Here is a 27,013-nt window from a genome sequence, read left to right as displayed (position 1 = left end):
TGCGGCTGTAGCTTAGTGGTTAGAGCATTTGGCCAGCATGCAATAAGGCCTGGGTTCAATCTCTACCATTGCAAGAAAAAGAAAAAAAAAAAAACTTGGTAATTTTTTTCCCTTACTAAAATGAACACCTGGTATTTATGTAGAATTCTTATTTAGAAGACTGGTTATGTAGCTGTTGGTGAGACAGCACTGGAAGCCCAAGTTCTAGTACATGGGAGTGCAGAGGAATGACCCTGTTTCAGCCAGCACAGGCAGCCCCAGGAGGAAAGTGCTAGGTCACCCAGCAGCCAAGCAGCAGGGAGAGGTGTTTCCAGAGTGCCCGGTCCCTACAGGCTCAGAGAGCACGCCCATGTGGCCAGAATCACCGATCACAGTGCCACCCCGGCCACCCGAGAGCTGCTCTGTGTGGCCTCCGTGTTTCCAGCAGGAGAGGCCTTGAGGAACAGCGTCCAGAGCTTCAGAAGGCCATGCAAACACAGAGCCGGAACTGGGTCCTCAGCCCTTCATTTAATGTGTGATCCAACTGGGTGTCCCTTGAACTCCACAGGGAGCCATCAGCAAAAGGGCCTGTTTTTAAAAGGACATTTCCCTCAACAATCGGCCCTGCACCCTTGCTCTGGTAAGCAGGACTTCCTGGGAAACATGCGCACCAAGAGAGGTGTTCTTTTACCTGTGCCCCTCTGGCCCTGGGAGGGTCCTTTTCCAGCAACGCTCCTACTTCCCTTCCCTTCTCGAAGCGCCTGGTGTGCTCTAGCCCTGTGTCAGCAAGGGGAAGGGTCGAGTGCAGCTGTCTTTGATGGCCGCTACACAGCTGGATGAGAACCAGCCCTGGCTGTGCGCCCTTCAGAAACAGAGTGCACCCTCGAACGTGGAGTAACAAACAGGCTGGGAGGCAGCAATTCGGGGAGAGGGCTGAAGAAGCAGCCACCGCCACCTCCGAACTCAAAGTTGAGGGATGCGCTCCCGGGGTGTGAGTGAGTCACTCGCCACCATCCCAGGCCTGGCAGGTTCAGAACCCCAACCCAAGGAGGACACTGGGTAGTGCCCCTGGAAGCTGGAGTGGTGGCTATGTGTCCACACTGGGCCCCCCTGCGCTGGCCCTTCAGCCCTAGGAGAGGATGTAGGAGAAGCCATCACTGAGGCTCTGCTCCTCCCGTCTGCCCAGGGTCTTGGGCAGCAGATGCTTTCTGTCCCTCCCCTGAGCATTTCCTACCGCAGGCTCCAGGCTCACTTTGAAGACCGCTGGGACGGACACACCTGGTTTCACCTGAGTCCCCCCAGGCAGCCAACATGCTCAGTGGGTTTCAGGTGGGGACAACAGCCTCAGTGTCTGAAGGGACCCAGTGACTCAGGACCCCGGCCCCCAGGAAGGCGATGTAATTAGCATCAGCAGCCCAGGGCAAGCAGGGCCAGAGGTCGGGTGCCCTGGCCATCAGAGCGTGCCACACCTGTCCTGCTCAGGCAGCCGCTCCTGACGGGTGGGGCGGAAGTTGTCTGCTGCGCCCGGGGTCACTGTGGTCTGTGTGGGCCACCAGGGCAGTGCTGGAGGCTCTCACTGCCCTTAGAAAAACAGGAGAGGAAAGCAGGGGGCTACCGGGCCTCGCTGGGAATCATGAACATCGCTCAACTGAGGCCACCGCACTGCACGGCTGAGTCCAACAGGGCTTTTTAAGGAGGTTAGAAAACGACTCGGGGCAAAGTCTGGCTTTCACCTAACCTGACAATGTGTCCACGTTCCTCACCCACATCCAGGTAGATAGGCTCCCTCCAGCTGAACCACTGCCCAGGGAGTGGGCTCCTCTAGTTTGGGGACCCCTGAACCCTGCAGGGCAGCTAACAGCTGGGCCTTGTGACACAGGCCAGAGCCTCCAAACTGCCTGGCATCCCGGAGAAAGAGCCTGAGAGCGCAGGAAGGACATCTCCCTGCAAGGTGCTACCCTGGATCCGAGGAAGGAAGAGATAGGGTGGGTAGGCGAAGATCCACCCAGGGCTTGAAGATGAGCTGCCTTTCTAAAGGCCAGCACAGCCCACCAGGCTGGCTGCCCCTCAGCACACAGCTGTGCCCCTCGCTCCTCCTGACACAGCGCTGGCAGACGCTCAGAGAGGCCTGTTCTGCGTATGGCAGGTGCTGTGCGCTTGGCCTCCACCCACGGGATGCCAGAGGCACAACTGTCCAGTGTGACACAGAAGAGTCTCCTGACCTCACTGGTGCCATCCCCTCTCCCTCACTGGCACTGTCTATCTCGGTCCCTAGAGTCGCCTGCCGGTATGGCCCTATCACTGAAATCCCCTTCACTGGGGATTTTGTTCCGTGTCACTGTGAGAAGGTGGGCAGTGTGCCTACGGGCTTTCCCTCAGGAAGTAGGTGCCGCGGTTCCCGATTCACAGATGACAAGAGCCCAGGCTTGTGGGGGTGGTGGGAGGAGCCCTGAGGGAGGCTCCTCAGTGTGGGTCACTTGCTGAGCTGCCTTTCCAAGCAGCCAGGGACAAAACCCTTAGGCTTGCTTTCCTGGTTTTACGTTCAAAGGAGAATTCAGATGGTACCTCTCCTGATTTCAAAATGCTTCAGAAACCTCGCCTTGTTAGGACGCTGAAGTGACGGTCCCACTACTGTCCAGAGACGGGGCCACCCCTCGCCTTGCAACCCTGCCAGCCTTTGCTCTCTCAGCGTCCCACGTTCTCAGGCAGCCTGGGACGCAACTTCCCGTGCCCACAGGAAGACCCATTCTCCCCCGGAAGAAAATCACGAGCCTGCACTGCGGGTCTAAGCGCAAGTGCCACAAAGTCCCATCCACACTGCCCCACGTAAAGTGCGAGGCACGGTGTCGGCCAGTTTTTCTTCCCTATGCCCAAACCTGGCTCACACTCAGAGGAAGAAGGTCTGTATGGGCTCATGGTTCAGGGGAGTCAGTATCCACGGCTGGCTCCAGGGTTCTGGCTCGGGGTGCCACAGAGAATGATGGGGGAAGGGCATGGCAGAGCAAACCTGCTCACCTCACGGTCACGGTGGCCAAGAGACAGAAGGCGTGGGAGCCAGGGACTAAGGGGCTGGTGACCATATGCAGTTCCCAAGTCACTTCCCATACCTATCCTCTCCAACCGGCCTCACCTCCCACGCCACTGCGTTACGATCCCATGAGCAGATCACTCCATGATGAGGCCAGTGCCCTCCGGATCCAGTCACTTCTGTAGGGCTCACTGTCTGCCACACACGCTGTCCCGGGGATCAAGCCCTCGATACACGAGTCTTTGGGGGACCCTCCATATTTAAACACAATGCACAGCTCTGTTTTGTGAGTGCTCAGAGAGGTTAGGTGCTGCTACGGCCTAGGTGAAGGATGGTGCCGACAGGGCTACACAGTCCCAAGTATGCGCTACAGGAGGTGGGGGAGCTGCAGGTTATGCTGGCCCAGGCTTGTGCCTGCTGCCGAGCACAGCCTCGTCAGTGCAACCAAGGCTCCCTTGGCCTCAGACCTCAGGCTTGGTGCAACCTGCTTCTGACCCTGATGTCATCATCGCCAAGCACACAGTGGCTCGCACTGCAGCTCATGGTGCCAAAGAGGCTGAGGCAGGATGCTTCAGACTGGGTGTGCCCCAGATTCATGTTTCAGCCCAAACCTCCATCGTAGCGGTATCCAGAGACCAGGCCTGTGAGGTGAGCGTGGGCCTTGGTCTGATAGGGTGGGTGTCTTTATAAAAGAGGAAGGAAGGAGGACACCACAGATCTCCCGGGCAGGTGAGGGCACTATGCAAACCAGGTGCAGAGACCTGATGAGGACCCGAGACAGCTGGCACCGTGCTGTTGGTCTTCCGGCCCACTTCCTGCTGCTGAAGCTGCCCAGGCTTTGTCAAGACGGCCGGGCCAAGGCAGAGGCGAGCCTCCCCTGCAGCCACATGGCTTGCAACAATGGTGGGATCTTTAGCTCGGGAGGTTTCTTATCTTAAACCTGACACCCACTTAAGCAGTAGACCTGTGAATCACTGTTACCAAACACATGGTGTTGAATGTGATTTCTTACACGAGGGCTATCAAAATATACGGTGAATATTTAAATTTATAGAAAGGATCACAGTAAGAGATACACCGCCATCAGCTCTCTTCAGAGTCTTCCTCCTTGCTTCCAACGTACTTGTCCCATTGCTCCTGCCACTTCTGGGACTCTTCTTTCACGAGTGACTTTACAAGGTGTGATAAAAAAATATGGTGAATGCTGCCGCCGAATGCCAACCAAGGCGAAGACAGGCTCCCTAAAACCCGACAGTATATCCCCATTTATTGCATTCACTGGCCCTGCCAGTGCGTGACTGCTGGCTCTTCCCCAAAGTCAAAATGACTGTGAAAGTCCGACGGGATTGACTCAGGACATCAAGGCAGGCACAATGGCAAAGAGCACAACTCAAAACACTCAGGAAAGAGGACTCCAGAGCTGCTTCAGACAGTGGCCAGAACGATGGGATGAGTGTGTCCAGAGTGATGGATCTTGAGTGGAGTTAATGGCGATGTGTCTTTTATTGTCATGATTTTTAAAAAGTTTGAACATTCACCACATACTAGCTGCTTCCAGCTTCAGGACCGTATGACCATGTGGAACGTTCCACACCTCAGTGCTCTGTGGTCTCCTGGCCGTCCCCAGGCCTCCGTCTTAATCCTTTCCAGGCCCTTACCCACTTACAGACCCTCTGCTGCTGGAACTTACCCACGTCCTTACTGGCGTCAGTGGGGTTATCGCCCTGCCAGGACTGCTGGCGAAACCACCCAATGGTCACCTTCCTGGGTGGCATGGACGCTGCTCTTGTTGCTCTTTGGAACACGGCGGATTCCAGAGGATTAAAAATTCTCCCCATGCTTTGTGAAGATGAAATATAAAGTGAGCCCAAACTGCCTGTGGACGTGACTGTTAACAGCGGGAATGGGAAATTTAAACTTACATGCAACTTTTAAAAGCAATTAAAAGTTCATCTAAGGCCAGAAACTGTATTATTGGCATTTCTGCTTTTCTCAGCACACTGTGTCTGTCTGTGAGACTGTGGATGTCTACAGGGTCGTCTTCATCCGTCTCCTGGGATGGTAGCTCAGCAGGTCTGCGTTTCCCAGCAGGTCGGAAAACCTGTTTTCATCCCCGTGCTCCAGAAGCACCACTCTGCACAGTGCGTCTTCTTTGGAGCCGTCTTCTGGCTCTGGAGTGAGCTTTAGTTTGCATAGTGGCGTAAGGGGCCCGAGCCCGGCAGTATGTCGCCATGTCTGGTGTTTGCGGTTTTGTGGCTATGGGGCCTTTCATCCGATTGACAGTCACTCCACTTCCACTTTCCTTTTATTGATCCCGCTGGACTTCAGTTTTGGGGGGTAAAAACCAAAAACTAATAGTCTCGCAAATATTTACTGAGCGCCTACTGTAGTAGCTCCACTCTGCGTAGGCCCATTTCCTGTGTTTAGAAAGGTACAGCCTGTAGTCTCTCTGTTCACCTCTCCTCTACCGTATCTGGGAGGTTCATGGCTCTCTCAGGACTTGGCACTGGCTACTTGCAGGGCACTGTCTGCCGAGTGAGCCCAACGGGCCAGCCGCACAGCGGTGTGGGTCACTTTTTGGTAGGTCCTTCCGGTGCGTAAGGCCTCTCCAGAGCAGAGGTGTGGCATCCCCAGCTCTCACTCTGCTCACAGACATATGCTCAGGGTCCATGGGGACAGGTCCACGTCACGGTTCAAATACAGGCGGGTCATCTCCTCCTCTGACTTCCAACAGACCCCTGACCTCCCAGCAGGAATATGCGATGGTGCCCCATCCTCTGTCGGGCTGCATGTGCTCAGGCCACAAGAGGGGCCTGCATTCCAGAAAGTGATGCACCCCTACACAGTGCTCGTTTTCCAGATCCCATCATGATGAAATCTTGGATGGGATTAAATGATGTTTAATCATTTGAAGCTTTAAAATGGCATTGCCACTGCTGCCGTCAACTCTGGGGGACTCAGGTAACTTCGTGAAAGAATCTGGGCTCTGTAGCCAGGGGTAGCTCGCTCTGCCCACTGGCCCTGGCAGGTCCACCCTTCAGCCTGGTGACGTCACCGTAAAGCCACCACTGGACTGGTGGGACAGATTTCCTCAAGGCGTCTGCACAGCTGCGTGCAACTTCTGCCTTCACCAATGCCAAAGTCGAGTGGTCAGGCCCTGTGGCCGGAATTACCTTTTGTTTTCTGCCTGTCGTTTCAAGGCCTCATGCCTGCTCAAGGGCCCCAGAGAGAGAACCAGATGGCATTGAGGAAGCCCATCTTTGCCCATACCCCATGATGAGGGTAATGAGCCCCGAGTTTGCCCCGGGGCCCTGTCGATCTGGGCATGCTCTGACTCTGCCTTCCTGTCCTTCTGGCCATCACTTCCTGGGACGCTTGGTGACACCTGGGGGATTCTGGCTTCTCATTCCCGAGTGCAGCAACCTGGGCCAATTTTCCTGCCTATCACAGTGGGGAGCGGAGTTGGCTTCTGTGGTCTCCGGAGGCAGGGACCCAAAGAGTGTTGGTCACCGGTGCAGGCCCAGCTGGTTCACTGACATGGGCCTGCCTCCACTCACCCTCATGCACAGCCCACTCCTCCACCCGGCACCCACGCCACAGGAGGGGACTCGCCCAGGCTGGCTCCCCACCGCCCGGCACGCGCCTCTGCTCTCTGCCCCTCCTTTGGAAAATCCTCCTTAAATTGGCCTAATTCATATACCACAGAACCCATGCAGTGAAAGCACACAACTCGGTGGCCTGGCTGGACAACCATCCCTGTCACAGAAATTCAGCACGTTTCATCTGCCCTAAAAGAAATCTCACACCCATTTATCAGTCACTCCCAATCCCTCCCCAGACTCCGCAAACACTAGCCTACTTGGTCCCTATGGATTTATCACATGAAAACAGAGCCACATGGCTTGTTTGCAAGGTTCACTTGTGCCGTAACATGTATCGATAGGTACTCAATCCCTTTTTATGGCTGAGTAATGTTTCACGGTACAGACAGACCATCGCCTTCTGTTTATCCAGTCATCAGTTGATGGGCGTTTGGTTTGCTTCCACTTTTTGGCTATGATGAATGACGCTGCTGTGAATATTCATGTGGACAGGTGTTTTCATTTCTCTCTGGTATGGACTTAGGAGATGAGCTCCTGGGTTATGTTATTGTTTTAGGAAGTGACAGGCTGTTTTCCAAAGTGGCTGCGCCGTTTAGTGTCTGCGGTTCCAGGGTACCCAGTTCTGGCCAGCATTGGCCACAGTCACCCCAGGAGGAAGAGGTGCCTCCATGCTTTCCATCTATGCCTCCCCAACAAGCTGTGAGGTCAGCGTCTTCCTGTGGGCTCAATGACCATTATGCACCTTCTTGGGAGAAATGTCTGCTTAAATTCTTTGTCCATTTCAAATTGGATTATCTTTCTTCTGTTGGTGAGCTGTAAGCATTCTTCATACATTACGGATACTAGACCCCTTGCAGGTGCATGATTTTCAAATACTTTTGCCCATACTACCCACTGAAACACTTCAATTTTTAACGAAGTCCAACTTCTTTATTTTTTGTGTGTTGCTTGAGCTTTAGCTATCACATTTAAGAAACCACTGCCTAAATTGAGCCTGGTGGCACCTGCCTGTAATTCCAACACTCTGGGAGTCTGAGGCAGGAAGATCAAAGTTCCAGCCCAGCTTGGGTAACTTAGTCACCTGTGTCAAAAAATTAAAAAGAACAAGCCTGGTGTGATGGTGCACGCCTATAATCCCAGAACTCGGGAGGCTGAGGAAGGAGGATCTCTGTGAGTTCTGAGACCAGCTTGGGCTACACAGAGAGTTCCAGGTCAGTCTCAACTACATAGTGAGACCCTGTCTCAAACAAACAAGCAAACAAATAAAAAATTGAAAATAACAAAGGCTGGGGATATAGCTCCGTGTAAAGACCCTGGGTTCAATCTAGAAATACCAGAAAAAGACCCCACTAAATGAAAATTAAAAAACAAAACAAAACAAAACAAAACCACAATGAAACCAAACAAACAGGGCCAGGATTTGGCTCATTGGTTCTGCTGCCTGCCTCGCAAGCACAAAGTCCTGAGTTCGACCCACAGTACAAAACAAAACATAAAACAAACAAACAAAAAAAACCAAAAGCCAAATCGAAACACAACAAATCCCAACCAAACTTCACCGAATCTAGCATCACAAGTTTACTCGTATGCTTTACAGTCCCAGCTTTTATACTCAGGTCAACGATCTATTTGGAGATAGCTCTGATTATGGCAGGAGACAGGACCCACCTTCATTCTTTTGTGTGTGGACATCTAGCTGCCTCAGAAACATTTGTTGAGATTTTCTTTTCTTGCTTAGATTATCTTGGTGTCTTTGTTGATCGATCACTTGGCTGGGTTTGTTTCTGGACTGTCAGTTCACTTTCAATGGTCTGTCTATTCTTTTTTTTTTTTTGTATGGGGGAGATCGAACTCAGGACCTTGTGCTTGTGAGGCAGGCGGCGGCACCACTGAGCCACATCCCCGGCCCTCTATATATCTCGTTACACTACTGCCACTGATCCTGGGTTACTGTGGTTTTACACTAAGGTTTGAAACCAGAAGGTCTGAGTCTTCCAGACTTTGTTATTGTTTTTAAGATTGTTTTGTCTATTTGAGGGTCTCTTAGATTTCTTTATGAATTTTTTGACCAGTATGTTCACTTTGAAAGGGACTGTGTTTAATCACAAGGTAAGCTTATTTCTGAGTATATTATTCTTTTAGATGGTACTGTAAATGTAAATGTAACCATTATTCATTACTAATACACAGGAACACAACTGAGTTTTGCATACTGTTCTCGTATCCATCAATCTTGTGGAATTTATTCAACAGTTCTAGTGGTTTCTTATGGGGAATGCTTACCCTGTCTCACCACTAAGTTCAACAATTGTCCCTCTATTCCTAGTCTGCTGAGTGTCTGTATCATGAAAGGGTATCAGATTGTGTCAAGTGTACTTTCCCATCTCTGGAGATGATCATATTGGTTATTGCCTTTGTTATACTAATGTGGTATATGATGCAGATTGGTTTTTCTCTGTTGAAACAACCAACCTTGCATTCCTAGGGAAAATGCTACTTGGTAATGGTGTGTAATCCTCTTCTACTGGGGTCAACGAGTTGTTCTGGCTGGGATGGCATTCCAGATATGCCAGGCCAGACTGTAGTTTGGTACAAAAGAAAAAAAAATGACCTCAGAGTTCCAGAAGGGAGGAATGAAGTCCAGGGGGCTAGGTTGAGGCAGACAACACACAGGAAGGGATGTGGACATAGGGCTTGGTGTAGACCAAAGCTTCTCCAAATTTAATGTGTTCCACAATCAGCAGGAGGGCCAAACAAGCCCAAGGGCCCTGCCTGGGGATGCTGACTGGACAGACTTGGGGTGGGGCTGGAGAAGCTGTGTTTCCAGTGATGCTGGTGCTGCAGGGAACCACGCAGAGCAGACACAGTGCAGGCCCCCTCTGTACAGCAGCCCACTCCTGCTGTCCCCAGGCTGGGCTCGGGCCACCTGTCCCTCTCACTGGCAGCACACAGGACCCAGGCACAAAGCTGATTGCATTTTTCAGATAAAAGGGACCCCAGGAAACTTCAGAAACATTATTTGCTTTTAGCATTAACTCTCAATGATTAAGTGGATGGGGGTTAATGATTCATTTTACCTTATAAATGAGTAAATACTTGGTTATTAAAAGTCAAACATCACACAGGATGCTGGCCAGCGAGTTAGAACTTGAAATCCTTGGCCTGGTTCCATACTTCAGTGAGCGGATAAAAAAATAATATGATGGTGAGGGTTCTGAAGTGCATGCCCCACATTTTTAATGAACGGCACCGGGACAAAGACCTGGGCCACTGAGGTGGGAGTGGATGTGGTGATGTGGAAAGTTGTCCTGGAACTCGTGCCTGTGTTAGCGGATCCAGGCAGGCAGGGTTCACATCACTATTCTCTGCAGAAGTCCTCAGGTTCAGCACCCACCGCAGAGAATGAAGCCGTCAGGATTAGGACCGTGTGACTGAAGACTCCAAAGTTCAGGCTGCCATAAGAATGCAAACTACAATAACTGCTGCTGGTGAAGCTGCAGGATTCCATAAGCCGGAAGACACCACAGTCATCGTCTCACACTAATACCCACACCCAGACACACGACGGCTGATGGCACCAACCCGGAGCTGTGCTGGCAGGGGAGGGAAGGGGCACCACTGAGACTAGCCTTCGCCAGATGCATCTCCGGTCTGCTGTGAGACGCTGAGTGGGCATGGGACAGGCAAAGGAGAACCGAGAGTGGGTGTCAGGAGTGCGGTCCTGGCTCCAGTGACTGCTGTGACCCTGGGCAAGTGACTGGCAATGCTCAACCCTGCATTCCCCTCAGTATCTGAACTGCAGGAGGGCTTTGTGCTAAGGAAGGAAAAGCACCCAGGGCCCTGGGAACTCCAGGCAGAGCAGGGTTATTTCTCCTTTTCTTTTGTTATGAAGAAGAGGAAGAGTTTCCAATGCAAAGCCATGAACAAGGCACGGAAACGCCTTTCTTTGGAGGAGGATCACAATAGCTCTGGTGGTTGCAGAGAGCACCTATCCACTGAGGGCGAGCTATTCAACACTGAAAAGGTTCAGCTTCTCGCTCCACTCTTTCCACCGTGGCCCAGGCACCTGGTGACAGCTGTTGCCTGCTGCTCTCTCGCTCTCTTGCCTGCCAGGGGTGGCGGAAAATCTTAAAAAACCAAACTCAACTGTCTCCATGGCTACATTTCAGAGTGGATGATACGGATTTTCAACCCAAGACAGTTCCCTGGTAGCGCACATCGTTTTCCCGCAGGATCAAATAAATAATGGGGTTCATGGGCAGCAGGGGGCACAGGCATGGATCACACCATTTTGGTCCATCTGGTTCAAAGGCTGACGTAAGGATGGTCATCCTTTAAAAACTGGGCCCCACTATACTTAACCTGCTGGCGAATCATGGCAAAATCACCTTCCTTCTATTAGAGCTGGTCTACTCTGGCAGCTTCATCAGAAAGTCTGCACCGAGCACGAATCCCACCATGCTCCCTGACTGCGGCTTTTGGATGAAGAGCTGCACCCGGTGTCACCGTAATCTATCGGTATTATTTTTAAGGCAGTGTTAATGTACTTCTCATTTGTACATTTTCCTAATTGGCTTAATATTTATAGCACAGTATTTCTGATCTGGGCCCAGAGCTTGAGTAAACTGGAGCGTATGTAGCTGTGTGCTAACGAGGCCCATCAAGTCATGGTGTCGCTCTGTGAGTTATGACCCCCTCCCATACTGACTCCAACTCGGCGGCTCACTAAAAGGAACTTGCTAAAATATCTTAAGCAAAAGCTCAGGTCCCCGAGCAGCTGCTGGGTTTGCAGAGCTGAGGACGTATAAACTTTATTGGCTGTAAATGTCACTCCTGTGAGCAGACGGTGTGCGTGTGAAGCCCCAGCCCCTCGGAGGAGCCTGTGCCCACGCTGGGTGTGTGCAGGGTGCAGGCCCTGTCTGGGTGCAGGGGAGCCGGGAGGGTGGCCCCGCTCTGCGGCAGGGACTGGGGCATGGCCGCAGACGGAATGCCACGGTGACAGAAATTCACTTTGAGTTGCAATTAGTGGCGCTGTCATTTTCGGGGGCCCCTGCCAATTAATTAAGCCTGTCAAACAGGAAAACTATGGCGTTCACATGATAATTTATATTGGAAGAGACGAGCTGCGTGAGCACAGGGGCTCCCTCCACCGACAGAGTTCTAAGAGCGCTGAGATAAACAGGGAAACACAGCTCACAGAAAAGCACACTGACAAGCGAGTGCACACGCGTGTGAGGGGATCTGCACGGGGAAGAAGAAAGTTAAACTGTCCTTGTTGTAATTGTTAGCTCCGATCGCTGGAGAAGACAGGCTGATTAAAACTCCAAACGAGCCCCCAGCTCCCTGAGCCCTCCGCGTCCGGGATGATAGAATCAGAGGAGTTTGTTCATACCATTAAGCCCCAGAGAACTTAATTGAAAGAAGAGCGCAGCCCGGACCTTGACAAGCGGGAGGTCACAGTGATTGCTGCCGGACATATTTAACATTAAGATAATCAGGCCATTAATTACCCTTTGGATCATTAAATCAGCCAGTTGCAAAATGAAATTTCTGCCTCTATTACTCACTTGAGAGACCACAGGGGTGGCCTTTAATTTATCAGGGAGCTTGAGCTACAAAGGCTGGGGCTGGGGGAGGGCAGCGGGGAGGGGACGGCACACCGGAGTGGCGGCGGGGCAGGGCATCAATCCGCCATGCTCGGTGATCGTGGCAAATTAACTAGGTAAGATAACCTCCGCTTCCAAAGGCAGAGGCCGGGGGTGTGTAAATAGATGAGGGCAGGCAGGGAGACCAGAGTCTGCACACCACTTAGCAGGATAATAAAGGAAATCATCCTTGATTATCAGTGCTAATTTGGACACTGCCGGTAGCTTGTTATGCGTGTTCTGAGTAGCATTTAATTAATTCAATTGCTTGTTAATGAGGGAAGTGACATGTGGGGAGCAGATGCCACCCAACTGCAGATGGACTCTGGTCATCACAGCAAAGTCCTTTTTTCTGTTTCTCCCAGTTCTCCCCGCTCCCCATTTTTTTTTTTTTTAAAGAAAGAGAACAGGAAAAGGTGTCAAGCACAGAGGAACCACTCAAAAGAGACAAAACACTGACCTCGGCGGGTCGAGAACTGTTGAAAAATAATCAGATGAGACAATCCTGGGGCTGCGTGGGCACTGATGTTTCCCGAGGCCACATTTGGAACAGCGCATCTTTATGCCAGAAATTTGAGCCTCAGATTAGGATATTGTGATCTTCATGATCAAACCGAACAAGACAAAGACGCGGCCAAGTGGTGCTGCTTTTAATATCTCAGAGTCGGCTGCAGGGATCCAATTATTTTCAGTTTGGTTACATTTCCCCTTTATCAATATCTCCATGTGCATAAATAAGATGAAAGCGGTGCTTGGGAATCAAAAGGAGACAGCACTCCCCGCGTGGGGCGGACTGCTTCTGCCTGCAAGTGTGCGGCCGGTCTCTCCCACGCGGGTTTCTGATGTGGGCCCTCATCTTCCTATCGAAGGCGACATCTTTTCATAGGTTAGAGACAAGAAGGGAGTTTAGGCAGGGAGGTGAACTTACAAATTAAAAAAAAAAGGAAAAAAGGGTGCTAAAAATGGGGAAAGGATGTGTACTAAATCCTCCAACTCCAAGTGGCATCAAAGAGGCAGTGGCGATTTCAGAGCTTCTCTCGAGAGCTCTTTCATGGGGACGGAAGCGCAGCCCTACACTTCCAGGTGGCTTTGATTCCCCAGCCCACCTCAGCAGGCTCCCACGCGCCGCAATAGGCTACCTGCGCGGAAATGCAGATGGCGAGGTCCCGGCAGACCCTCCCTGTCAGATGCCGCGAGGCTGGGACAGAGGTGGAGGCAGGGAGCCCAGGAGGCCAAGCAGAGGGCACTTCTGCCCGGAGGGCTCTGCTCTGGTCTGGGAGGAAATGACCGCCACTGCGGTCTGTACAAAGGGCCCCCTCCTGCAAGCAGGGGTGACGACAAACAACTCCTGGTCACGGTGCTGCTGGGTGGCCCCAGAGGCTTTACTTATGACACCATCCCGTGAACACACGAGGAGCCCCGAGGGCCTGATGCGACAAGGGCACCTGACATGTGTGACACGACCACCGCCTCCCTCCCTCTTATTCATCTGGCGGGAAAGGTTGACTGTGATGCCTCTTACCTCCAAGTTTCTTATTCCTGCATTTGGAATGGTCATGAAGGAGCTCGGAGGTCTCTCCTTAGAGGTGACAGCTATCCGGTCCCCACACCGGAACCCAGGGCCCTGCCTGCCTGGTGTCTCCTGGATCTGCTCTGCAACATATCCACTGTGGCCCAACACATAAACTCTCCCCTTAACCCCCAAACTTGCTTAATTCTGCCCACTCTTCCTACCTCTACACCACTTAACCGTTCCCACTAAAATCAATATTTTAAGTGTGTGCTTAAATGGTATCAATAGCAATTAGAGGGGACTCCCACCCCAGATGTAGTTAATTGTTATCCCATTGATCTCTCCTCTAGCGTGATTCTCTCTCCAAATTAAACCCCCATTACAGAGGGGGATGAAGGACATCTTTTCCCCTCCTGCGACAATAAATTTAATATCGAATGTGCTGGAAAAAATGTCAGCTGCTGCAGAATCCATCCAAAAGATTTTCCCCCCTTTCCTGGGAGTAATTAAAAGATGCTTTCCTTGACTAATGATCCCCTGTTTAGGAAGGGGAAGTCAATAGTGCTTTAGCTGCCGTCAGCTTCCATTGATCATGGTGCCGCTCAAGTCTGAACGGCAGTTCTCAGAGCAGCTGAGAAGCCCTGGAGCCAATTATAAGCCCTCTGGAGCTGCCCTAATGGGGGTGCGAGGCCAACAGGAAGAAGGCCAGCCAGCTGTGCCGGGCGCCTGAGTCCTCAGCTGCCAGCAAGCCTGGGTGACGCCCATGTGCGGTGTTTTGGGGACGGGTTGTTTCACTGGGGAAAGATCTGCCTTGTGTGTGTGTGCGAATGGCACGTTTCCAATTCTATCCCACTGTCAGAATGAATCTTCTGAGCAAGATGGAGCAAACAAGAGCTGACTGCAGATCACCAGCGCACCTCTGTAAAGAGCAAGACTTGGCTTTTCCTTGTTTAGACGTAAATGCTGATGAAGAGCTTTCTCGTGGGTACTACCTTTGGGCCACATCAAAAGATCCCTCGGCTGCTTCTGCTAAGAGAGAAGCAGCAAGGAGCTGGGCAGGGCGGGTGGGCGTGAGGGGCATCTTGGAGGACAGGGCTCACTGTCATGCCCCTGGGGTGGTGGCCACTCCGCAGGGTTTCATGTCTGTCTCGGAAGAGTGCAGGTGGTGGGGAGAGCAGTGTTTGCACCGTTCCTGTAATGTTGGGCCGCGTCTCTCAGGTGTCCTTGATGCTCCCTGGGGACCACAGTGGCCTCTAGTCTCCTCTCTGAACCTTCCAACCACCCAGCAGGCTGAGGTGCACAGATGTTGGCAGGCTGAGCTTTCCTACTGTGTTCCTTTCTTTGCCTGGACCACTGCAGCCTCCGAGGCCCACCTCTCCCCCAGCCCAGTCCTTGAGACCGCTCTGGCTGTGAGGCCCCCTCAGATGCTTTTTCTGCAGTGCAAGTGTCCACGCGCACAGGCCGGAAAGCTCCACCCACCATGAATTCTACTAAGCCCGGGCAACCTCAGCGGGCCCTGAGACTGTCCACCTCTCACAGCACTCAGACTTTTCACTCACTGTTTTGCCAGTGTGGTCACAAAAGGACAGGATTGGACCGTGGTTACCCCATTTGTGAGAGGAAGATCCCAAAACGCCCCTAAACTGTATAGGAGGTATAGGAGGTACATGATAGTAGGTGGGATAGAAAGTTACAGACTCAAGAGCTTCAATATGTAGGTTAAAACTATCGCATACCTATAGAATGTTCACTTGTGAATGAAGATGGAATTAATATATAACTTTAAAAATTAATCCACAAGTTTGTTTCTAATCATTGTTTTTTTTTCTTGGACTGGCCATCAAACCGAGGGCCTTGAGCATTCTAGGTAAATCCTCCCTGACTGAGTGATACCCGCTACTCCCAATGGTTTCTAATTTTGATGGCTAGAAAAAAAATGTTTGATATTAAAAAAGAGTATTTGTGTTCCTTCTGAACCTAAACCATGAGGAGCATAAAGTTAATTTTTCAAACTTCTTTCAGTAGTTTCTTCATTCATACACTAACCTGGCTCTAGTTTCCAATCATCTTGCATTTTCAGATAGAGATTCTCTCCATGACATACATCGATGAAAAAAATCGATACTGAAATAGGATTTTTAAAGAAAGAATTCTACAGCTGATTTCCATGTTAATGTTCAAATCAGGAGCATCTGTACGAAAGTTACTCACGTCTGCGTTGTAGAGTACAACTCAAAAAGAGCACGATATTTTTAACAAACACACTTCCTGCGCTCCCAGACACCCGCCAGCTCCTTCTCCTGCCCACCCAAGGAGGCGTAGGCATTCATTTTGCAGCACACTTGAAATCCAGGCCACCGGCTCTTCTCCGGTGATTGCTGCTCCATGGGGGAAACTGAGGATTGATTACCATTTGGCTTTTCTATCTGATCACCAGCAAAAATAATCAGAGAAACCTAACGTACCCATCACGGGAGCCGCCTCCTCTCCCTTTGGCCGGTCATACACTGGAGAGGCTACTGCACGAAAACCCCAAAGCCCTGCCTCAGGAGTGGGACACAGAGCACACAGCCACTGAGCACCCAGGGCACAGAGGAAGTGGGCTCCTAATGCGCCACTTTCACTCCCTCAGCATTAAGTGTCTCTCACTTTTGGTTGGGTACCGGGGATTGAACTCAGGATTTGCGCTTTCAAAACAGGTGCAGTCCACTGAGCTAAATTCTGGCCCTACGCAGCATTAGAGATGTGTGTGTGCTCTCAAAACCCATTTATCACAGCTGTAAATGAAAAATGGGAAACTAAATGGCCTCAAAATGCACGGCATGTTTTTTCTTTTTCTTTCTTTTTTTTTTTTTTTCTTTCTTTTTTTTTTTTTTTCTTTCTTTTTTTTTTTTTTACATTGGATAACAGTTAACGTTAATGAGGAGTTTCTAAATGTGTTAGAAGTACATTTTCAAAAATGAAATACATTTTCTTACCATGAACTCACTTGTTGGTGGGGGCGGGGGCACAACAGAGCAGATGCTTACCCAAGATATGAGAATAACAAAACGGAAGGGCTGAAAACTCATAATTAGCGTCAGCACAGCTTATGCCTATTAGAAATGTATTAATTAAAGTAATATATTCATAAGGTTAGAAGCGGAATATGTTTCTAAGACGGGGAGAGATCCCCATGGCCTAGAGACACACATGAAATACGAGGGCATATGAGCCACCCAGACTGCGGCGGGCCAGCTGTGACACAGGCATCTCCGTGTAGTAGGTGGCACTGCACAGCGGGGCTGTGCCGGGGCCCCCAGGGTCCTACCTGGCAGAGTCTAGGGAGGGCTTGGTCCGGCCCTGGCTGCTGTCCTCCCACACGCTGTTGGCCAGTTCGTTGCCGATGGACGACATCACCTTGATCAGCTCCATGGGCCAGTCATCCAGGTCGAGGGAGCGCACCCGGGACAGGTGGGTGCCTAGGTTCCGGTGGATGCCTGAGCATTCAATGCACATGAGGGCACCCAGGTTCAAGCTGGCCCAGTTAGGGTCTGCGGGGAGAGGAAGAGGGGGTCACACAGAGCAGTCAGACTGCTCTGCTCTTTCCCGGGGGCCTGGGCACCTGAGAAACGAGCAGTCAGAGGCCATGGGAAGGGGAGTGAGGGGCAGCTGTGGACAGCTCACTCAGGTTACTTCTGAATCTACTGCGCGCCCCTCAGAACGCTTTCTGCTACACAGGGTTTCCCTCAGGCCCAGGATGCGAGTGTGTGCAGATTTCCCACATGAAAGCCAGGTGATGTGGGGTCTCACTGAAAGGGACCACAGCAGAAAGCCAGGGCACGCCATGCTTCCCTGTGGCCTTGCTGGGACAGGGTCCTGTGGCTAGGGCTGGCCAGCTCCACCACGGGGACTTGTAACATGAAGGGGGACACTCTAAGCTGCAATACTGCTCCCAGGACAATGAGCCAGGGCGTTGGCGGAGACCAGTCAGTGCCTGGAACTGGCTGACACCCTCAGAGAACCAGGAACTCAGGTCCAGGGCTGGCTATGTGCTAGAATCTATGGCTGGTGTGCGAAGACCAGCAGACCGAGATGGTCCAAGGCTTTCACTGCTGACAGAAGGAAACATGGCTTAGCTCCTCTAGGGGTGGTCACCGCCCTCTCCAGCTGTACTACGAGAGGAAATGGGAAGCCAGATAGCTGTGTCATAGCTGCTCCCTGGGGACATGTCCTTTGTTGTACAATGGTGATGACCAGGAATGGCCAGATGTGCAGTGATCAAAACCAGCCAGCCACTTCCTGACACCCAGAGAATACTCCCACCAAGTGGTCCAGAGATACCATGGAGGTGGGGAGAGAGAGGTCTGGGCCTTGGAAACTTTCTGGCTGGAAGGGGAACCTAGGTCCCAGATGAAGAACAAAACAAGATAGAACAAAGAAATGAAGAGACTCCATGCCAACAAGAGTCTGAAGAGGAAATGCTCAGGGCCAGGGGAAGTGGCTGGTGGAGGTCAGACTTCCCCCCGGGGGCTGTTAGGGAGAGGACAGCCTGGCAGCAGCTCCTACAACTTCCCCGCTGGCTGCGCTCGCCTAGTACCCACCTTCGCTCCCCAGCCCCGCTCTTACCGGGCCACCTCTGTCCTCTACAACCCAGCCTTTACCGCCCCTGCCCACTGAGAAACAGCTGCCACAGCCACCAGCCTCTGCCATGGCTGTGTCCCTCACCCTCTTGCTGGTTGGATTGGCCCCACCGGTCCTTCTTGGGACTCTTCTCCACCTTTTCCAGGGCTTCCTCCTGTATGCGCCCCTCTGCTCGGGGTGCTGCAGGCTCCTCTCCTACTCCACGCTCTTCCCACCCATGTGTTCCCTGGAAGGTAGCAGCTGCTTGCAGCACCCCTGCTTACTCCCGAGCTACCAGTGTCCATCAGGACGTCCTGCAGGTGCCTGTCTGCCAACAGTGTCCTCTCTACCCAGCTAAGTGCCCAGGACTGGCCCAGCCATCGCAGCAGGGCCTGGGAGTCACCCCTGATCTTCGCCATACTCATAGCTGACCACAGGGTTCCCGAACACTCTCGAATCCGACTCTGCCTTCTCTTCCTTTCTTTCCACAGTTCTGGAGTTTGAACCTTCACAGTGAACTATATCGCAGACCTCCTTTACATTTTTGGAGTCTTGTTAAATTGCTAAGATGCCCAGGCCAGGTTTCAACTTTCCACCCACCTGCTGCAGCCTCCCAGATGCTGGGATTACAGCTGTGTGCCCCACTGTGCCTGACCGACCCTTGCTTCTTGGACCCACCGTCAAGGGAGGGCTGCAGCTTCTGCTCGCAGTTTCAGCTGTGCACTCCCCCCGCCACCCCCACCACTTCCCAGTCACAACCATGAGAGGCGGCCGGCCTGCTCACACCACAACTCAGAACCCACCTGGCTCCTTCACCCACCTCCGCACAGCACTGCTTCTGCTGAGGCTGAGACCCCCTAGGTGGTGGACAGGGCTGTGTTTCCCAATTCACTGGCTTCTAGACCCCCTTACAGACAAGCACCCCCAAAGCAGAGGAAACCCACCCAGCGTGTGCTCTGGGACAAGAGTGCAGACAGAGGAGGCGCCTCCTGCTGGTCTGGGATGAAACTGGCAGGAGCCCTGGGAGCAGGGCGTTTCCATGGCTCCAAATCCTGTGTCATACAAAGGTCCCCAAACCTAAGTGTCGCCACCTAGAGTCCCCAAGAGAAGCGGTGTCATCCCTGCACCAGCGGACTCCCCACTGCCCTGCAGCTGTAGGCACCTGGGCTGCTTCTGCCTCGGGGCCCTAGAGACAGCCCCAAGAAACATCACCAAAGCCAGGGCCCCTGCCTGCAGGGCACCCACTTTCCCAAGGCACCCACATTTCACCTAGGTTTCCCAGCACCTGCACCCGAGTAGAGGGTTTTTATTAAAAATAAAGAAAGCTCTTGTGGAAGCTGGCATGTGGGTAGAACGTTTGTAATCCTGGGGCTGGGGTGCTGAGGTAAAATGGTTAAGAGTTCAAGGTCAGCCTGGACTGGACAGGGAGACTGTCTCAGAAAGCCAAGCCCCCCAAAGTGCCCCCAGACCCCGTCTCTGCTGAGGTACTGTCTCCTTCTGTGCTACACCTCAGACCCCAGAGCATCTCGGCCTGTGGGAGAACTCAGCAAGCTGGTGAAGGTGTAACAGGAGGCCTGCGGGCCTCCCTTCCTCCCCAACTGTCTGACTCTGCTTTTATCCTGTCCCCTATCCACCTGCTCGGTGGCCTCGAGAGACACAAACTGGGCCCCCAGGCTCCCTGCCCACCCCAAACCCCACGCCTGCCTTGCCTCCAAAAGGACTGGTGACTCCAGGGCACCACAGGCCGAGTTCCCTGGGACCTGTAGACTTGGCCCTGGTGAGGGGTCTTCAGCTGCATGTGAGAAACAGCGGCAACGTTGCCTTAACCGATAGCCTCGTGTCTCAGGGCCTGTGCCTGCCAAACCTACTTTGAAAACTTTCTGATAAAAAAACACTTCGGATAATTGCTCCTCTTTTCTAGCTCCATTGCACCTTATGATTTGAAACTAAAATTTTAAAATCCAAACCAAAGAAGATGTTTAAAAGATGCAGCTTTAGGAGCCCGAAGAAAACCCTTTCCGCTTGGAGGAGACTCCTGTGGCAGCCCTGCTGCTCCCCTCCCAGGCCTGCCAATGGGCGGCCTCTCAGGGGTGGCTCCTCTCTTCCTGTCTGCCTGGAGCAGCTGGTGGTGCTCCCCACTGCCCCAGGTGACCACAACTCATCCCGCCGGCCTCCCCTCACTGGGCTCTGTCCCAGCGTATGGGAAATGGACAGCCTGTCAGCAGGGCTGTGTGTGGGTGTGGTGTAAAGTAGAACCCAGACAGGAATAAAACACCCTGGACCCTACTCCACCACAAGACAGACAGACGAGGGTCCACACCTACATGGGTCCCCTACTCACTCTGGGTGTCGCAGTCCACACAGTGGGAGTTCCCGCGGATGCTCCGGATGGACTGCAGGGCCATGGCCTCACTCTGGCTGGCCAACCGGGACTGGGCACAGAGGAAGAGAACAAGGTGACACGTGAGTGGCCCGGGAGGAACCAACGCCCCTTCTGATCACACTGGGGACGACAGGAGAGGTGGATGGTGCACAGGGATGGGACAGGGCCAGTCTGCAAGCCACTGCTCCTCTGCAGGTGTGGGAGGGAGAGGCATCACACGCAGGATTTACCAGCTGAGATGGTCTGTGTCCAACAGGAGAATAAAGGAAAGGCCCTGTTTGTGTGGCCTCAGCCACCTGCAGAAGGTACTGGTTCATGTACCTCCACTGGCACTTGGTACAGATTAAAGAATGAGGGTAAAAAAAAAATCTGTCTTTGAGCCAAGAGGCAGGGCTTCCTCACACCGCGGGACACAGCCCTACGGTTCCCGTGAGAAAGCCCCAGCAACAGGACGCTACTGTGGGGAGGTTCGCTGTCCCTGGGAGGATTTCTCGATGGTGACAGTAACAAAGTCACAGACCCCCATCTGGGCAGAGAAGCATGTGAGTGCATTTGGGGGCATTTACTCTTTTTTTTTTTTTTGGTACTGGGGATCAAACTCAGGTCCTTGCACTTGTGAGGCAGGCGGCAGAACCACTGAGCCAAACCCTCCACCCATGGGGGCATTTCTTCTTAAACTTATACAGTACTTGATGCTTCTCTTTGGAAGGGATTTTAAAGATACACGCTCACTGTAGTAAGTTTGGAAACTGCAGAGAGGGAGAAGGACGTACGGTCACCATACTGAATTACTGACATTTTGCTGTCTGCTCCTCTGAGCTTTCTTCTAAGCACACCTGTGTACAGGTGTGTACTCTGAGGCAGCACAGCATCTGCTGCTTTGGAACCTGCCTTTTTACTTTTAGCCTAACGTCATCCGTTTGTCCTTCAGTGCCTTGACTTAAACTCAGATATCATCATTTTCAATGGCTGCACAGAACTGCACTCTCTGAGGACTGACTTATTTATCAAGTTCTCTTTGGTAGATATTTCAGTTGCTCCGATTTTCCTCTGTCCTAAACAGGGCCATAAAGACCGTGCTTAGAGTTGCATCTTCATGCACCTTCATGGTTATTTGCTAGGGATGAACTCCTGGAAGGGGAGGTGCTAGGTACAAAGGACAGGTGGGATTTTTAAGGCTGACTTATTAAATATGCCTTTGATATTCTGGTTAAAGCAAAAATCGATCAATTTCAGGGAGACACATAGAATAAACTAGATATTCGGAGTAGGAATTTTTCAGACTTTTGACCACTTCATGTCAAACTCTTGGATGTAAAACAATGAATGGCTCGCTATGGAACAGTAAACTGCCTGCCTGGTTTCTTCTTTGTGGCTGTGTAACTCTAATGGTCGGTCTGTCTGTCCTCTATGTCACCCTGAAGTACCCACAGGCACATTTCCCTCCCTTCCGCTCCCATATTAGGTCCCTGTTCCTGGTGCTGGACATATTCTGCGGCTCTCTCCTGATGAAGACACCAAAGGCTTCCTGTGTTCCCTGAGGGGGTGACTGTGTGGCTACAGGTAGATGTGGCCCAGGGACCCAGAGCGCTCAGAATAAAAGACAGCGATTGTTCCCACCTTGGGTGTGAAACATCTTCCAAAAGGAAGCAAATTACATTATAATAATAATGACTACGGTCTGGTTTACTCTGGTTAAAGAGGGCAATAAAATAAGACAGTCTTTCTTCCTGAAAGACAGAATCTCTTCTTAATGACAAAGCTGGTCATAAATGACCAGCAGAAATTTCTTTAAATGGTTACAAATAATAGCAGGGTGGTGGGCAATGTCCTTTCTCTCAGGTTCTAGTTGATCGGTTTGAACAACTCAAAACGCCCGCTGTGAAGTCTAAATGTCCCAGCAAAGGGGTTTAAAACATTCAAGCATCAAAACAGTAAAAGTGAAGGAACTCTATGGAAAAAATAACTTCAACAGAAAAAAATCTCACTTAACTAAGCAGTAGCCTAGGAAATACAGGCCGAGGTACATAATTTCTGCCAAACAACTCTAAAACATTTAATCACCTTTAGTTACTGAATAACATACACACACACACACACACACACACACACACACACACACATATCTTCTTCATCTGGAGCTTCTCTTCCCAAACTCCCTGCATGCTGTTATCCATGCTGCTCCTTTTCATTTCTCTCCCCCAACCAGAGTGGCTTCTCCAAGTTGGGCCTGCATTTCGGACACTGATGAGAACAGAACGCTGCATCTTCTAAGTTCCTGTCCCTTCTTTTCTGATTCATTCTGCCCCCCAAAATAACAACAACAAAACGTAAACGTGGACACAGAAGCCGTTCACCTGCCCCTGTAATACAACGCCAGCACTTGTGATGTGGGATTTAGTGGATAAAGACTTAGCACCAGATGTCCCGCCACATAAGGTGGTCAAGTGAGGACATCTGGGCACGGTGTACGACGCAGACAGACAGGGGTGCTTCAATCTTTACGATTATTGAGTTTTCTGCTCAGAGAGAAGGCCCAGTCTTGGTGTCCGCAGCTTCTGTCCTCCCTGGGTAATCGCTCTGGGCCTTCTTCCCCCTTAAGGGTTGATCAGTGGCCTTGATTTCAGGGGAGGCTGCTGAGGGCCTTACCTTATTCTTGCCGCTCTCGCAGGACTGCAGGCTGGCGAGGATCTGGCTCTCGATGGCTTGGACCCACGCATCTCGCTCTTCGTATGTGGTAGCTTCAAAGTGCCACGTCTGGCCAGTGAGGGATACAATGATGAACTCAAAGTTTTCTTCTTGTTCTGAAACACAGTGGCGGGGACGAAGCACTTACCTTCATGAGCCGGCAGTGCATCTGCCAGGCCCGGGTTCAACGGCTCCCACGGGACCCAGCCACTATGGCGGCGGAGCTCTGGGCCCGCACGCACCGAGCATTCTGGACGTGCTTCCTAAAGCAGTGGGCTCAGCTGAGGTTTGGCCAATCCTCGGGGACAGGGAAAAATGACAGCCCAGTAGGCAATGTCAGTGCACGTGCTGGGCACAGGCCAAGCAACTCAGGGAAGTCAGCCGGTAGCTCACTGCTGCCCTCCGCGTCTGAAGGAGGAAAGGTGGGCACAGGTCCAGGTCAAGCCCAGCAAAGGCAGGCTGGAAGGCGAGGGCCTGGTGAGGTGGGACTAGCTTTCCGGGGCGGCTCAACTTGGAAGGGCCTCAGCTGAAATTTGCAGGCACCCAGGACACAGAGCTGGGCCAGGGAGGGAGGAGGGAGGGACCAAGTCTACGCCCCACACTGTGTGCCCAGCTGAAGCCCAAGTCCACTTCGCTCCCTGTGAGAGAGACGCACTGTGCGAACACATGTGGGCACGGCTGTGGCCCGTGGCAGCCCTCCCACGAGGACTTGTGGCCCTTTTACTGCTAGCACCGGCCCAGCCTGAGCTGGGACCAGTGACAACCAGCCAGCAGGAAACCAGGGATGGCTCTTGGTACCAGGTCTCACTGGAGCGCAATCTCACGGGCCAGGACTCACTAGCAGCGTGACAACTGCTTGGGGAGCAGGTGTTTAGCTACCTACTGTCACCTTATACAGGCACCACTGCTCGGCTGCTGCCTGTGACTGAAATACCTCCAATCTCCAGGCTCTCGGCCCCTCTGGCCCCACTGCCAAGCCCAATTTCTCACCCTCAACCTGCTTCACCAGGTGCTCTGCAGCTCTGGATTCACTTGCAACCTGGTGCCACCTCCCGCTTGCTGTCTCGGGAGCCACAGCAGCTGTTCCTTCCCTGTTCCCTTGAGCCTCAGGAAACAAAGTGGCCACTTCCTGTGGCTGAGATGCTGTCCTCCTGGTCTAGGCCTCCCCTGGCTCTCAACGGCCCATGTGTGACTCCTCCAAAGGTTCAAAGGTGCTGTGGCAGGGGCGAGGTCTGGGGCCTGGTGGGGCCGGGCCGGGACTCTGGCAGGTGAAGCTTCTGACCCCCTGCAAGGATCAGAGAGGGGCTGGAGCTCCCCGGGAGACAGGAGACTTGGGGAGTCCTTGGCTCCCTTAGGGTAACAAAGGCGAGTTTCCCTGCTCTATCAGTCCCTTAGCTTTCTGATTTCTGTAGACCTAGTGACCAGAATTCAGAAGCAAGAGATTTATCAGGAGCTTCACTCCCATTTATTACCTTTGGATTTGAAAAACAAGCCACCCCCGTGTTCATGCAGAGGGAGACCACACTGGGACTCACTGTGCAGGGGCGGCCCAGGAGACCTACAGCCTCCTACTACTGGCTGAATCACCACATCTGTGGGTTCTAAAAGGGGTGGCCTCTTGATCCTTGGGTTTTTATTTCCTAATTCCATGAATTACAACCTTTTCCACACAGATTCTTGCATGACAGTACCCCAATACATGTATCTTATGCAAAGTTCTCCCAGTGAACTGACAGGTAGGGTGAGGAAAGAGCCACATAATTCACAGGCCAGAAAGAAAACTTGGTAATTCATGGGTGGACCGTGGCAACTGTTCATTAGGAGCTCTACCAAATAGCCGGGTACCTTCTTAAATCTGTGAAATTCAAATGCTCACATAAAAACTCCCTGCGATCAGGATTTATTGGGTTGTCATGTGAAAAAATTACAACCATGAGCTTCCCAGTTAGCTGCCTGCACACTGAATGTCACAGAGCTTCTGTGTTGTGAGTTTCTTGCTGGAAGCAAGAGCTACGTTTTGAGGATGCAGAGGCAGAGCTGGACTGGCTGGGTGTAGGTGTGGCGCTTCGGCACTGGCTCCCAGCTGCCTTCCCGCTGCCCCGCCAGCTGCCAGGTTGGGAGTAGGGCAGGAGGCAGAATGGGCTTTCTATGTGTGTCTGCGCACACACACACACACACACACATGCACACAGGACCAAACACCACGTGATGAGCACAGCAGAGAGCTGGTGAGATGTGCCGGGAACAGCTACGTGATTTGAGTCATGTAAAGCAGTGGCTCTGCTCTAATACCTTCAATACTTCACGCGAAGACAAAACTTTCCAGGGAGACTGCTACAGTACGGTTCAGCCTTGCCCCAATACTTATGTAAACAAAATGTACCTATGCATGGGAAATCAACTCAGGAAACAGCGCTAGACGCTCACAGGAACATGAGGACCTATTTCTTGCAAGTTTCTGACCACGTGCCCTACAGTACCTGTCCATTCCTGTCGCTCTGACTTGCCTTGCAAATCTGTCCCCCACCACTGCTCTTCTACTGACCCTGGACAGTTTCCTTTCTAGTCATTTCTGGGTCACTAAACATTTCTGCCTCTCCTGGAAGTCTCTGGTCCATTTCCTCCCCCCTTCCTCCTGCTTCCTTTATCGGATCGCCTGTCCCTTCCTGGGGACCCGGATTTAGCAATGACTTCCTCTACCCCAAAGCGGATGACCCCTCCTATGCATGGACCTCCGCCGGGGACACCCACCCTGCAGGCTCTTTCACTCTGCCCTCTAGACTCCTCCTCATTGCTGGCACAGAGCTGTGCCACACATTTGTGCACACGCCTGTCCAGCGCTCTCTCTCCATCCAGCTCCCAGTTGTCTGTCCTACTGAAACATCGCCTTTTCGGATCACAGGTGAATGCCCAGCCGGGGCCGCCCTGTGCTTGGTCTTCTTCCTCATAGCCCCTAACTCTGCTGAGGGGAGCCACCACCTTGTACCCTTTGCCTCCTTGGTCTTCTGCAATGCTCTGTCACCTCCAGTGCTCACTTGGATGTGCAGGTCGCATGTGTTGGGGGTCAGCAAAAGGAAGGTGGTTGTGCTCCAGGGCTGGACAACACTTTGGGAGATTCCACTGGGAGGGTCCTGGGGATGGTCACAGGGCCTACCATGGGACTCCTGCATCCTGCCCTGTTCAACATTCTTCTCAATGTTTTGGAAGGGAGACACACAGTCTCTTATCCAACTTAAAGGGTGGAATTTTGGTTGGGTAGCAAAGCTCAAAGTGAGCTAATCCACACCATGAAGCTACCAGTGGCCCTGCCCTCACTCCTGGGCTGTATGAGGCCGGGGATGCCCTCAAAGACTCAGGTTCTGTCTGTATTTCCTTGGGGCCCAGGAGTCAATCCATGACGAAAGACATGATGGAGACCCCACAGATGGACCACTGTGGCCAACGAAAGGTCGAACAATTGTAATCTGAAAACCCAAAACTTGCAAGACTCTGAAATCCAAAATCTTTGTGCTACAGGTGGGCACTTCAGATGCTCAACCACTAAAATGTATGCAAATATCCCCAAGTCCAAAA

General features: G+C 52.1%; 1 protein-coding gene across 8 annotated transcripts in view; it reads right to left on the bottom strand.

Moving 5' to 3' along the window:
- Positions 1 to 27,013, bottom strand: part of Agap1 (ArfGAP with GTPase domain, ankyrin repeat and PH domain 1) — a 468,989-nt gene that overhangs the window by 34,585 nt on the left and 407,391 nt on the right. For all 8 annotated transcript variants that reach the window (XM_033764720.1, XM_033764715.1, XM_033764721.1 and 5 more), the window contains 3 exons: positions 23,402 to 23,556; positions 20,711 to 20,801; positions 17,078 to 17,300 (listed from right to left, as the gene is read on the bottom strand). In XM_033764720.1, the coding sequence (XP_033620611.1) occupies positions 17,078 to 17,300; positions 20,711 to 20,801; positions 23,402 to 23,556 (469 nt within the window). The remainder of the gene's footprint in view (positions 1 to 17,077; positions 17,301 to 20,710; positions 20,802 to 23,401; positions 23,557 to 27,013) is intronic.

The sequence above is a fragment of the Fukomys damarensis genome, unplaced genomic scaffold (assembly GCF_012274545.1).
Source record: "Fukomys damarensis isolate Sample0158 unplaced genomic scaffold, DMR_v1.0_HiC HiC_scaffold_16, whole genome shotgun sequence".
NCBI classification, from domain to species: domain Eukaryota; kingdom Metazoa; phylum Chordata; class Mammalia; order Rodentia; family Bathyergidae; genus Fukomys; species Fukomys damarensis.
Note: the sequence above shows the minus strand (reverse complement) of the source record. Positions and strands in the feature narration are given on the sequence as shown.